At 43.2% G+C, this 13,463-nt stretch overlaps 1 protein-coding gene across 1 annotated transcript; it reads right to left on the bottom strand.

The window, feature by feature from the left end:
- Positions 1 to 3,488: 3,488 nt before the first annotated feature.
- Positions 3,489 to 11,955, bottom strand: LOC115191787 (ATP-binding cassette sub-family E member 1). Its single transcript, XM_029749712.1, has 19 exons — positions 11,807 to 11,955; positions 10,779 to 10,932; positions 10,474 to 10,559; positions 10,257 to 10,354; positions 10,025 to 10,142; positions 9,634 to 9,771; positions 9,429 to 9,498; positions 9,154 to 9,250; positions 8,977 to 9,066; positions 8,557 to 8,678; positions 7,917 to 7,990; positions 7,488 to 7,635; positions 7,345 to 7,404; positions 6,879 to 6,937; positions 5,555 to 5,665; positions 5,138 to 5,280; positions 4,799 to 4,921; positions 4,346 to 4,457; positions 3,489 to 4,161 (listed from the first exon to the last, which is right to left on the bottom strand). The coding sequence occupies exons 2-19, from the start codon at positions 10,879 to 10,881 to the stop codon at positions 4,114 to 4,116; spliced, it is 1,800 nt and encodes a 599-aa protein (XP_029605572.1). The 5' UTR covers positions 10,882 to 10,932; positions 11,807 to 11,955; the 3' UTR covers positions 3,489 to 4,113.
- Between the last annotated feature and the right edge of the window lie 1,508 nt (positions 11,956 to 13,463).

Raw genomic sequence — 13,463 nt, 5'->3', positions numbered from 1 at the left:
TATCTCCCCTCCTCTATCTCCCACCCTCTCTCTCCTCTAGTATGTTTCCCCTCTCTCCCACCCTCTCTCTCCTCTAGTATCTCCCCCCTCATATATATTCTCCCCATCTCTCTCCTCTAGTATCTCCACCCCCCCCCCCTCTCTCTCCCACCTCCTTCAGTGTGCAGCCTAGGCCTAAGGGGGAGACCCGTCCCATCGATCATGGCCAATTACCACAGCAACCCTCTCAGGACAGCACAGTGACAGTCAGACCTGGGTTCAAATACTATTTGAAATCACTTCAAATTCTTTATTTGAGGGTTATTGAGCTAATAGTCGCACAGCTGTAAACCCAGTCCATCTAGAACCACAAGCAGGCCAAATCAACAGTTAAGTATTTGAAAGATTTCAAATAATATTTGAACCCAGGTCTGCTGTCTACAGATCTCCTATAACCTCTCGTCTACTATATACTACACTTTATGAGTCCTCTGAGTAGGCTGGAGAGGATGGCTGAGAGATAACCGATCTCTCAGCCATCCTCTCGGTTAGTCCCCATAGGACAGTGACATGGAGGGGGTCACCTTCTGGAAAATGACAGTGACTGCATCTGAAATCCCACCCTATTCCCTGTATAGTGTACTACTTTATACCAGGGGCCGGAGGGCCAACCAACCGATCCCTCCACAATCTCACCAAGATTTCCATTTCAAATCAAATCACATTTTATGCTTTGTAAACAACAGGTGTAGGCTAACAGTGAAATGTTGACTGATGGGCCCTTCCCAACCATGCTGAGAGAACAAAAGAAATATACTTTTTTTTTTTTTAAAGCCAAACAATTCAGGCGTAGCCAGTGTCACCTTGGTGCGTACCAAGCTCAGAGTTTCCAAATGTCTTTCTCCTATTCAAAGGGAGGAATCCCCCTAGCCCTCACTCTGCTGTGACAGCCATCATTATTAACGTTGAACATAATGAACATAATGGACATCAACGCAAAACTCTATTTCTTAGTGTTAGTGGCTCTTTAGCCCCATCTAGTGGTTGATTGCATGGTTGACTTTTAAACAGTACAATATAGAATTATAGTTTGGATATTCTGTCATTTGCACCTTTAAAAGGAAAGAATCACCCATTTTGATTGTAATATTGTTTTTGTGCATCTCTGAGCGATGTTCTATCTATGCTGGAAGTTAATAGAAATACAACTTTCTGATCATGAAAACGTATATCATACATGTCCAGGGTTGGGTAGGTTACTTTCTAAATGTAATCCGTTAGTTACTAGTTGTAATCATATTGTAATTAGTAACGTAATTTTGGATTACCCAAACTCAGTAACATAATCTGACTACTTTCTGTTACTTTTAGTTTACTTTCCCTTTAAGAAGACGACAAAAATGTATGTTACCAATTGATTTATCCTGCGATAGATGTCGTTCAATGTTAAAGTTTACATAGCTGGCCATATATGGATGTAAAATGTTACTTAATGGGTTGGTTATGTAGGCTTCTTCTAAACCATCACTTTCTACTACATATATGATTAAATTATATCTTTACATTAAAAACCAAATTCTATCAGAATTCCAGTCATTCCAATAAATGTTATACCCCTTGATCTTCAAGAATAGGACTTGGAAATATGGAAGTATAGACTAGGCAAATTACTTTAACTGAGCTACGAATTTATTAGTCAACCCTACTCTGTTTATGATTTTGTTGTCAAGGAGGACTGATTTGGCTCATTGATTCGAGTTGTTGAGCTCATGGAATGGCATGCTTTGAGCACTACTGAAAAGTGCTATTTACATGTGAAAAATGAATGCCATATGCTGCATTTGCTATATGCCTGTTGTTAACCTTTTTGTTGGTGACACTTTGATATCTTGATAATATGCAGCTGTTTAAAGAGCAAATCCACAGATGAAACAATGAAATGGACACCCCGCCTCTGTTTTGGTAAAAGGCTGAGGGATGGGCCTGGACAAATGTAACCACTCTCAGATTAATAGACAGAGCTATGGATGCAAGGACTGACCATCCATGATATAAACATGGTTTTAACCATGTTATGAGGCAATATACAGTGTTTGTTTACATTTACAATGTTCATAAACATTGGAATAAAACAAGCTAATATTTTGGGTTCTAAACTCATGAGGCATTTATAAATTATATTCTTCAAAAATCAACGGATATATAATTCTTATTTATAAATCCAAAAATGGATGTAGCCACTACAGGGTCCCCCTTTAAGCCTATCAAAGGTCTACAAGTTGAAGCATGTGTCCATTAGGCCTATGGATTTTTTTTAAATTATCAACATGAATTACATTGAGCAATAAAAGCCCCACTTTTATTCCATAGGCTTGGATCCGCACTATGCAGTTGTTGCAAGAGCACCTTTTTCATTGGCTGTCCACTGGTTTAAAAAACAATGATTGGTAGGCAGTTTACATTTATTGAATTCATCCATTATTGGGTTAAAATATTTAGATTAGTGAACAGCCATCCACAACCCGTAAAGCGCAAATCGCTAAATGAAAGAGTAGCAGTGTGATTCGCATCAATGTGCTATGTAGCTATCAATAATAAGTGATATCCTTATCGCCGTAGACTACACCACTGCTGTCATCCTTACTTCCAAGCGTTTTTTCAAATTGGTTGCCGACAGCAGTCGCACAATTGGAAGACATAGTTTGGACTGTAGCCTACACCTACTCTTTTCCCACGATCCATCAAACACATTTGGTGTGTCTTGAAACTAATTTAAAATCGACCTTTTTTTCCGATGCTGATTTGAATGTCATTGACAAAACAGAAGTGTCATATATATTTCGCAAATATATCTGAATTTAAAAGTAATCTTCGATGTAAACGATTACAATATTTTTGCTGGTAATGTAACGGATTACAGGTCGTTTTTTTGTAGTCCCTTACATGTATCTGATTACATTACATGTAATCCATTACTCCCCAAAACTGTACATGTCAGATTTCAATACTGGCCGATGTCTAACGTGGGAGGTTGTGATATTCTCACACCGAGAAATGTGTAATTTAACAGAGGTTCTCTCCTATTTGTCTGCCTCTTTAGTCCAGGGTGTCGTTGAATGTCACACTGCGAGCCCCTGGTGAGATTTTAAAGACTCCAACATTGATAGTTGGTTTAGGCGATTTTACAGCTAGCTAGCTACTTCACATGCTAATATTAACTACGTTTACTAGCTTGCTACCTAGCTCGCCAGCCAGCCCATAGAGCATTGCATGTTTTGTAGTTGACTTGAGCTGCAACAGATTTCCACGTTGCTACCAACCTTGTAACGACAAAATAAATACTTGTTCACAAAAAAAACATTCTAACAGTGTTATTTAACACTAAATGAAAGGAATTGTGGTTTGGGGTGGATGGCAACGTAAGAATTGCTTTGATAAATGCTAGAAGCTTGATTCTTGGTCTGGAGGACAAATGTAATTGTGGAATAACAATTGTCAATCACAAGAACTGTAGAGAGACACTTTTAATTGTTGAACCGCAGAATATGAAGGTACATTGCCTTTAATTCCAGTAAATAGATTATGTATTACTTCAGATGTCCATTTTCTGATGGAGAACCAACCAACCGCAGTAGTCTGCTGCCCTCTTGGGGACAAAACCCACAATTTCACTTTCAAAAAACACCACCATACTCAGGCAATGGTGTTTATTCATAAGATACTATTTTAAAATTACATGAATTGGATGACTCTTTGATAAAACACTCCTTTGGCTAGGTGTGTGTGGGCGAGTTCATTTTGCATAGCCCTGTGCACACAGGTGGTTGAAAATGTCACTTTAAGACTAATGGTCTAATATGTAAACCCCAGGGCACCAGGCAATGCAAAACAAACTCGCCCTGTGTGTGCGCGTACATATGACTCTGGTGGTCCACCCAGGTTGGGTCTCTAAGCCATCGGCCCAAGGGTGGGCCAGTAGGGTAGGGCTACGTTCCAAATACCCACACTAACATCACTTAGAACGGAGCAATGTAGCATGGAATGCTAGTGTGGATATTGGAACAGCCATACAGGTGTCAGGGCTTGAGGAGGATGGATATGGAGGTCTCTCTGATGGAGGGAGGGTTTGGTCCTTTAGTCATCCAGGAAGAAGTAGTTCCCACTCTTCTTCTGTTCACAATCCTAGATATACAACATATAGATTGGGTTAGAGGAGCCACAATCCTAGATATACAACAGGTTAGAGAGCAAATTAAATAAAATGGAGTGATGCTGAATGAAATGACTGAAAGTCAATATGTTTACTAAAAGCACAAAATGGATGTAAATAACATGTAGGTTTGAAACACTCAGTATTTCCCTGTACCTTTATGGAATTCATCTTGTTGATCCTTGGTCGGAAGTTGTTGGGGTCTCTCCTGAACGTGATCTCCAGCTGTGATAGGAACTTGTTCATCCCAGCGAGTAAGGTCTGTGGCCTGAGAGGTCAAAAGATGACGGGTCTGTGTTACACAGTTGCTTAAGAGCTAAACATGGGTTCCTAACAACCCATATCTTAACATGATTTCAGTCTGTCTTGTCATGAAAATACCACTTTCCTGTCAGACTGGAACATGAATTTCAGTCAGGATATGACAGTTTGCTTACAAATCACCCAATAAGCAGTTTGAAGGAGCTAAGAGTTCCATCAAGTTAGAAGAAAATAGCTTGAAGAACAGCAGATATTAAAAGCCACCACAGATAAGAACAGCAGACGTCATGCTGCTGGGTTAATCAGTGGATGAGACTCATGCCAAACGGATGGGGAGGGTTAACGTACGTGTTGGCAGCGGTGCTTCGCGAGGGAATACCGTCGAACACGATGACACGGTCAGCCAGGTAGGTGGCCATGATGAAGTCGTGCTCCACCACAAATGCAGTCTTCTTGGCGTGGAGGATGAATCTACAAACAAACAATGAATGAACCAAAATCAATGGCGTTTATTAAGGTTTGTGAGGTTGTAGGGTTTCTGTATTTCCTGTCAAACAACAGATTAACAGACCAGGGTTTGTGAATGGTACCGCTGTGAGCAATGTAAAGCAGGAGGTGGATCTCTTTGCTGGAGGTAGACGTTCACCCCACCCTACCCACAGATCTAGGATCAGAGTGTGTGGTTACCTTTTGATGACCTTGGCGCACACGAGACGCTGCTCAGAGTCCAGGTAGGCAGAGGGCTCGTCTATCAGGTAGACATCAGCTGGTTTCCCCAGACACAGGGCCATGGCCACCCTCTGCAACTCTCCTCCAGACAGGTTCTGGACCTACAGAGACAAGCAGGGGGGGGGGGGGGGTGTTCATTAGACACCAAACGGAGGAAAACGGACCGAAACAGGGAGTACCTGGACATGTCCAATAAGAAATGCTAGTTTTCATTTTCTGGTCCAGTGTGTATGGTCCATTGGGGCACCGTATTGCAAAGTGTTTTGCATCAGAAATGTTTTATTCTGTTCTTAAATGGACAAGTTCAGGTAGTAGTACCGCCCAGTTTCAAAACATTCAATGCCAAATGAACACAACCCAGAAAGCACAACTTACGTCCTGGTCGATGATGCTCTCAATCTGCATAGGCTTCATGACGTCAGTCACAAATTGGGGGTGAGTGTAGGCGTCTCGGATCTTCTCATGGAGCAGAGCCCGCACACTACCCTACAGAGACAGAGGACATGAAGTTAGTCAGGAGATGAGGGGCACACTACCCTACAGAGACAGAGGACATGAAGTTAGTCAGGAGATGAGGGGCACACTGCCCTACAGAGACAGAGGACATGAGGAAGTTAGGAGATGAGGGGCACACTGCCCTACAGAGACAGAGGACATGAAGTTAGTCAGGAGATGAGGGGCACACTACCCTACAGAGACAGAGGACATGAGGAAGTTAGGAGATGAGGGGCACACTGCCCTACAGAGACAGAGGACATGAGGAAGTTAGTCAGGAGATGAGGGGCACACTGCCCTACAGAGACAGAGGACATGAGGAAGTTAGTCAGGAGATGAGGGGCACACTACCCTACAGAGACAGAGGACATGAGGAAGTTAGGAGATGAGGGGCACACTACCCTACAGAGACAGAGGACATGAGGAAGTTAGGAGATGAGGGGCACACTACCCTACAGAGACAGAGGACATGAGGAAGTTAGGAGATGAGGGGCACACTGCCCTACAGAGACAGAGGACATGAGGAAGTTAGTCAGGAGATGAGGGGCACACTACCCTACAGAGACAGAGGACATGAGGTTAGTCAGGAGATGAGGGGCACACTACCCTACAGAGACAGAGGACATGAGGTTAGTCAGGAGATGAGGGGCACACTACCCTACAGAGACAGAGGACATGAGGTTAGTCAGGAGATGAGGGGTAAGCTACCCTACAGAGACAGAGGACATGAAGTTAGTCAGGAGATGAGGGGTAAGCTACCCTACAGAGACAGAGGACATGAGGTTAGTCAGGAGATGAGGGGTAAGCTACCCTACAGAGACAGAGGACATGAGGTTAGTCAGGAGATGAGGGGTAAGCTACCCTACAGAGACAGAGGACATGAGGAAGTTAGTCAGGAGATGAGGGGCACACTACCCTACAGAGACAGAGGACATGAGGTTAGTCAGGAGATGAGGGGCACACTACCCTACAGAGACAGAGGACATGAGGTTAGTCAGGAGATGAGGGGCACACTACCCTACAGAGAGAGGACATGAAGTTAGTCAGGAGATGAGGGGCACACTAGCCTACAGAGACAGAGGAAGTTAGTCAGGAGATGAGGGGTAAGCTACCCTACAGAGACAGAGGGAGTTAGTCACGAGCTGAGGGGCAGGTGTCTGTTAGAGGTGTGTAGTTGTCAAGGCAGTGACTGGTTGGTACCTACTTTGAATTTGGGGCTGATCTTTTGGGGTTTGTAGCTGACGTTCAGGATAGGCACTTCCCCTTTGGAAGTAATACAACATGTTTAGGAAAAATGGAACCAGTCTACAAAACAATAAGAACACCTACCTAATATTGTGTTGCACCACCCCGGTTAGCCATCAAAACAGTCTCACTTCAATATTTTGTCTTTCCATTCACCCTCTGAAAGGCACACATACACAATCCATGTCTCAATTGTCTCAAGGCTTAAAAATCCTTAATTAACCCGTCTCCTCCCCTTCATCTACACTGACCGAAGTGGATTTAACAAGTGACATCAATAAGGGGTCATAGATTTCACCTGGATTCTAGCTCACGGAAAGAGCAGATGTTCCTAATGTTTTGTACACTCAGTGTATATTAGAGTACATGGTTTCAACAATTAGACGACGTGAAGAGAAACTAAAAGTTGTCAAAATGTTATTTACCCCCTTCATCTGGTTTCAGACGGCCAGCCAGCATTCTGATGAACGTGGTTTTGCCCGTCCCTGAAAGAGAGAGGATTTAGAAATAAGACTCATTGTATGGAACTTGGTTGATAAAGACACACATTCCTCCCCCGCCTCCTCACCGTTCTCTCCCAGCATGACCATGATCTCAGAGTCGGTGAACTCTCCCTCCAGGATCTCCAGGGCAAAGTCTCCCATGTTCTTCTTCATGTGGGGGTACTGGTAGTGGCACATCCTCTTGATCTCCTCCTCGTTGGCCGTCTCCGCCACCTAGTGTTGTATTATTACATTCTTTTAGTTTTTAGACATGATTATGAACTGGATATTTCGAGCCCTGAATGCTGATTGGCTGAAAGACCGTATACCACAGGTAAGACAAAAAAACAAAACATAGTTGGAATAGTAAAAACTATGTTGGTAACCAGTTTATAATAGCAATTAGGCACCTCTGGGGTTTGTGGCACTGCGTTGCGTCGTGCCTAAGAACAGCCCTTCGCCGTGGTATATTGGCCATATGCCACATAACCTCAGGCTTAATTGTATCACATTACCTTGAACACCAGCGATATCTCCCTGAAGCGCAGATTCTCCGTGGGCACATAGCCGTCCAGGAAGATGTTGATGCCTGGAGAAAGGAGCGGAGGAGGCCTGGGGTTAGAGGTGAAGTGGTGAAGTGAACAGGACAGGTGTGCATTGGGAAAATATCCATTGGTTGTGGTGATATGTTCCATTGACAGGTTGTGAAAATCTGTGTTACCATTTCGAGGGTAAGTGACAGAGTGGTGGTCTATGGGATGCTGCGCTAGGCTAGGGCCTTAAGCCTTTGAAATGTCTGTACCAGTTGGCTCTGCAGCAGACCCATTAGAGTTAGTCCCTAGTGGGGTCAGATTGGGGGTTTACTGTAGCAGAGATCAAGTTGAGACAGATCTTCATTTGTCTTCACAGACTAGAGTGTAGCCTGCCATGTACTGAGGATATACTTTATCAATTGTTAGCAACGCAAATAATAATAATAATAATAAAGTACAGATACCAATAGCCAGGGCATCATTGTGAAGGAAGTAAGAGGGTGGTAAAGGTAGTTTCGCCTTCACTGACTCCAAAGGCCATAGTGACCGCTCCGTAAGCGCTGGACACTCCGTACAGACAGCGTAGTGTTTATGGTGTAGTATGAAGTGTTTAGGGTGCTACCTTCTCTAACTCCAAAGGGCATAGTGACCACTCCATAGGCGCTGGGCACTCCGTACAGACAGCAGATGAAGTCAGACAGGTAGTCCAGCACACTCAGGTCGTGTTCCACCACTATGATGTATCTGGGAGAGGACAACATACAAGAGTCAAGAGTCTACAAGACAAGAAAAAGCTGATAGAAGAATAGTGGATAATGTTAAAGTAGGCATAAAACCAAAAGTAAACCAAGTGAAATAGGGAGGAAATACAAGGTTGGTGTTTAGGAATAAAGCAGAAAGAAACTGAAACGGGGCAGTACTACCTGAATTTGTCCAATGAGAAACTATGTTTTTTGTTTGCCGTTGCAAAATGTTTTGCTACAGTATGCCCTTTTGAACAGGACCCAGCCCTCTAGTGAGAGCATCATGTAATTTAACAGACCTGTCTGGGGAGATGAGGGAGCGGATGGTGACGGCAGCTCTTAGGCGCTGCTTCACATCCAGGTAACTGGACGGCTCGTCAAACATGAAGCTGGAAGGAACCACAAAGAGCCACGTTAAGAACCGCAACATATTCAGTCTTGGATGGCTTCCGCTGAAGCTGGTGCTGTTGACTTACATGTCTGCTCTCTGGATGCAGACCACAGCGATGGCAAAGCGCTGCAGCTCTCCTCCTGATAGGTCCTCCACATTCCTCTCCCTGAGATGAGTCAGATCTGAGACAGGAGAGAGATTAAATAATCTGCTGGCCAAATTGTATATTTTACTGACAACTTGACTGTAGAAGTGGGTCAAAAGTAAAAAATGTTAACATAAATGGAATGAGTTAGGAATACATATACAGAAATTATAGACAAGAAGAGATGACAAGGCAAGAAACCAATCTAAACGTACCAAGCTGCTCACAGACGATGGTCTCCGTCTTGGAGTCATCTTTCCTGCTCAGAATGGAGCCCACAGTCCCCTAGTGGCAGAACACAGCACTGCTATTAGCCCATCAGACAACAATTCTGTACAGATCTGTCTATCTGGAACGCACCAATTCTATCCCCTCATTCATTTCTACAGGTCTGAACCCACACCCACAAGCTTGACTGACCTTGACAGTCTTGGGGATCTGGTCGACGTACTGGGGCTTGACGATGGCCTTCAGGTCATCCTCCAGGATCTTGGTAAAGTAGTTCTGGAGCTCAGAGCCACGGAAGTAGGTCAGGATCTCCTGCCAGTCTGGTGGAGCCTGGAAGAGGAACGGGAGAGAATTGAGCTTTTGAAACTAGGGATAAGAGTGATGGTAACACAGCACAGTGTTTTAGTAACTAGTTGCATTTCAGTCATTTAGCTGACATTGTAAAGTCATTCTGCTGACATTATAATTATGCAGAGGGACTTAAGTGACCCTCTAAACATTGTAAAGCCAGATAATAACGTATTAGACATCTGACTACATTCTCTACAAGGCTGTGTCATAAAACAAGTGGTTACACACTTACATCGTACTTCCCCAAGTTAGGCTTCTGTTTTCCAGCCAGAATTTTCAGGGCCGTGGATTTCCCGATTCCGTTGGTGCCTACAAGTCCCAGAACCTCTCCAGGTCTGGGAATGGGTAATCTGGAATGGAATATTGCAGTCCATTGATTCAAAAGAGAAACAAACATTCATTGAGATTAGGCCTACAGGTCTGTGAGACAAACACAGCTCTCTTTACCTTGAAAAGTAACCCACCTATGCAACTTGAAGGAGTTGGCACAGTATCTGTGAGTTGTCTCTTTCTCAAGGTTGCTTGGCAAGTTGACAATAGACAAGGCCCCAAATGGACATTTCTGGAATAAAAAAAGAAGTCAGTGCTAAGTGCCATGTAATCAGGACTGAAGGAAAATACATAAAGAAAAAACTACTCGTCCACATCTTCAAAGGGTCAGTCATTTTGTTACGATTTTACCTTGATACAGATGCCACATCCAATACAGAGCGATTCGGAAATCCACACAATTTTGCTCTGAGCTGTGACTTCTATGCACAGTTTGCCTGCAAGACAAATTTTACAAAGCTGAATGACAGTTGAATCTTGAAAAAAGTAAACATGGACCATTTCAACTGTACATAACTTGAGGCATTATCCTTTAGGCTACTGCCTCAAGACCTGGAGGAATTAGTTATAGTGTATGTGTCAGTGATATTATAATAGGCCTAGATTATCAAGTACGAGGTTCAGCACAGTAGGAAAGGATGCAACACAAGTCTTACCCATCCGAACCACAGGGCAACTCTTCTTGCACTCTTGCCGGCATTTCTTTGGCTTGCATTTGTCATGGTTCACAATGGCGATTCTGGTGTTTTTCTCCGACATTCTGCCTGCCTCTTGTCAATTCTTGGCGGAGCAGAATCCCTCCCCAGAGTACTGCGATACAGAGATATGAGAGTTTAGATCAGACAAGGGTTAGGCCTGTAGCGTCTGCAGAGACAGCGAGTCAGATTGATAACAGTTTGGATGAATGAATACAGAAATGGCCTGTAAATTACTATTTGTATTTATTATGGATTTCCATTAGCTGCTGCCAAGGCAGTAGCTACTCTTCCTGAGGTCCAGCAGAATTAAGGCAGTTTTACAATTTTAAAAACATAATACATTCACAACAGATTTCACAACGCATTAAGTGTGTACCCCAAATCTGGGGGAGGCAAGAGAGAATAATGTATCTAGCTATTTCTCTCTCGTATCCATATCCCACTTCGAGACAAGAAAGCAAGATGGATAACGTTATAACTTAGTAGGTACAACTAGATAACGAGTAACACTGAAAAATGAAACAATGATAGCTATCAGCAAAGAGACGGAGACTAGCTGAGCAGTGTTGATGCCACTGACAGTTTAGCTAACTACATTAGCAAGTTTGCCAACTAACACTTAGTTTACCCTAGCTAACGTTAGCTACGTTACCCTAACGGTCACTTCATCCAAATCAGCTGGAAGGCGACACTGTTAGCTATACAAACTAGCTAGCCAGCTTACTAGTATCAGTGACCTATAACTAAACACGTGGTAATTTAATTGGCAGTTATAAACTATCAAATGAACAAACAGCTGTCATGTGAAATTAACAGAGGCGGCTATGATACACTAGCTAGAAAGCTAACGTTAGCTAGCTAATTGGCTAGCGAACAGTGCTGACGTTGGTGTTAGCTCTGTTAGCTAGCCAGTTGGACAAGCAGCCCATTAAAATGTTATTGGACAAGTTTGTCATTATTATCATTTATATATCAATCCAACTCACCCAGAAACACTCTTCGGGTGTTTCTGTCCTCCAGGTATGATACTTCAGGTTTTAAAGTGTCGTTTTACTACGGTGTTTCAAACAACGTGTTCTCAACTGGTACAGAACGCCGGGAGAAAAATGGCGCTCCCATGCGTAAAGTTTAGCGACGTCCAGCCATGCGTCGCTGTGACGTAGGTATCCTACGAGAATAAAAAGTGGGAGTAGGTTATTTGAGGTGATGGCAAAGCAGAACATCTGTTAGATATTCCTAAAAGAAATTGAAATGTATGATCAAAAATGTTTAATTTAATTTGTGAGGCCTTCAATGTAAACTCAAGCTGATGTATAATTTTACTTCTGTAAGATACAATGGCTTAATTTTCTGCATGGCCTGTGTGTCAATGGGTTCACCAAGCCATCAAATGAATAAAGGGGAAATATGTTACTTATCGAAAACAAGTTATTTTAACTACATAGGCCCATTGATGCTAAGATATTTAGAAACATGAATCATACTTTATTTATCATATAGGACATTTCTTTAAGGCATCTCTGTCTGCAGTGCAACTGGTGTCTTCAATGTCGTGGCACATACTCTATCAAAATGCAGAATGAGACAAAGTGAGTATCCTTAAACCACAATAGGCCTACTCAAATCAGACCAAATAAAATGTTATTGGTCACATACATATATTTAGCAGATGTTATTGTGAGTGTAGTGAAATGTTTGTGTTCTAAGCTCCAACAGTGCTGAATATCTAAAAATACACAACGATACACACAAATCTAAAACTAAATGAATGGAATTAAGAAATATAGAAATATTAGGATGAGCAATGTCAGAGTCCAGAGTATATGACCAAAAGTATGTGGACACCTGCTAGTCGAACATCTCATTCCAAAATCATGGAATGAGATGGTCCCCCCTTTGCTGCTATAACAGCCTCCACTCTTCTGGGAAGGAAAGGGGAAACCTAGTCAGTTTTACAACTGAATGCCATCAACTGAAATGTGTCTTCCCCATTTAACCCAACCCCTCTGAACCAGAGAGATGCGGGGGGCTGCCTTAATCGACATCCATGTCTTCAGCACCCGGGGAACAGGGGCAGAACAACAGATGTTTTACCTTGTCAGCTCGGGGTTTCAATTCAGCAACCTTTCGGTTACTGGCCCAATGCTCTAACCACTAGGCTACCTGCTGCTAGATGTTGGAACATTGCTGAGGGGGACTTGCCTCCATTCAACCACAAGAGCATTAGTGAGGTCAGCACTGATGTTGGGCGTTTAGGCCTAGCTCGCAGTAGACATTCCAATTCATCCCAAAGGTATTTGATGTGGTTAAGGTCAGGGCTCTGTGCAGGCCAGTCAAGTTCTTCCACGACAATCTTGACAAACCATTTCTGTATGGACCTTGCTTCGTGCACAGGGGCATTGTCATGCTGAAACAGGAAAGGGCCTTGTCCAAACTGTTGCCACAAAGTTGGAAGCACAGCATGGTCTAGAATGTCATTGTATGCTGTAGCGTTAAGATTTCCCTTCACTGGAACTTAGGGGCCTAGCCCAAAACATGAAAAACAGCCCCAGACCATTATTCCTCCTCCACCAAACTTTACAGTTGGCACTATGCATTGGGGCAGGTAGTGTGCTCCTGGCATCCGCCAAATACAGATTTGTC

This window comes from Salmo trutta, chromosome 4 (genome assembly GCF_901001165.1).
Source record: "Salmo trutta chromosome 4, fSalTru1.1, whole genome shotgun sequence".
NCBI lineage: Eukaryota > Metazoa > Chordata > Actinopteri > Salmoniformes > Salmonidae > Salmo > Salmo trutta.
This window is presented reverse-complemented; position numbering and strand designations above follow the sequence as displayed.

What these genes read in the sequence shown, in the direction of transcription:
- LOC115191787 (XM_029749712.1), bottom strand. Translation starts at nt 10,881, where the DNA reads ATGTCGGAGAAAAACACCAGAATCGCCATTGTGAACCATGACAAATGC. An exon ending in GATGTGGCATCTGTATCAAG is followed by an intron (nt 10,355 to 10,473) that starts GTAAAATCGTAA and finishes TTTTTATTCCAG; the next exon opens with AAATGTCCATTTGGGGCCTT. An exon ending in TGCATCCAGAGAGCAGACAT is followed by an intron (nt 9,067 to 9,153) that starts GTAAGTCAACAG and finishes GGTTCCTTCCAG; the next exon opens with CTTCATGTTTGACGAGCCGT.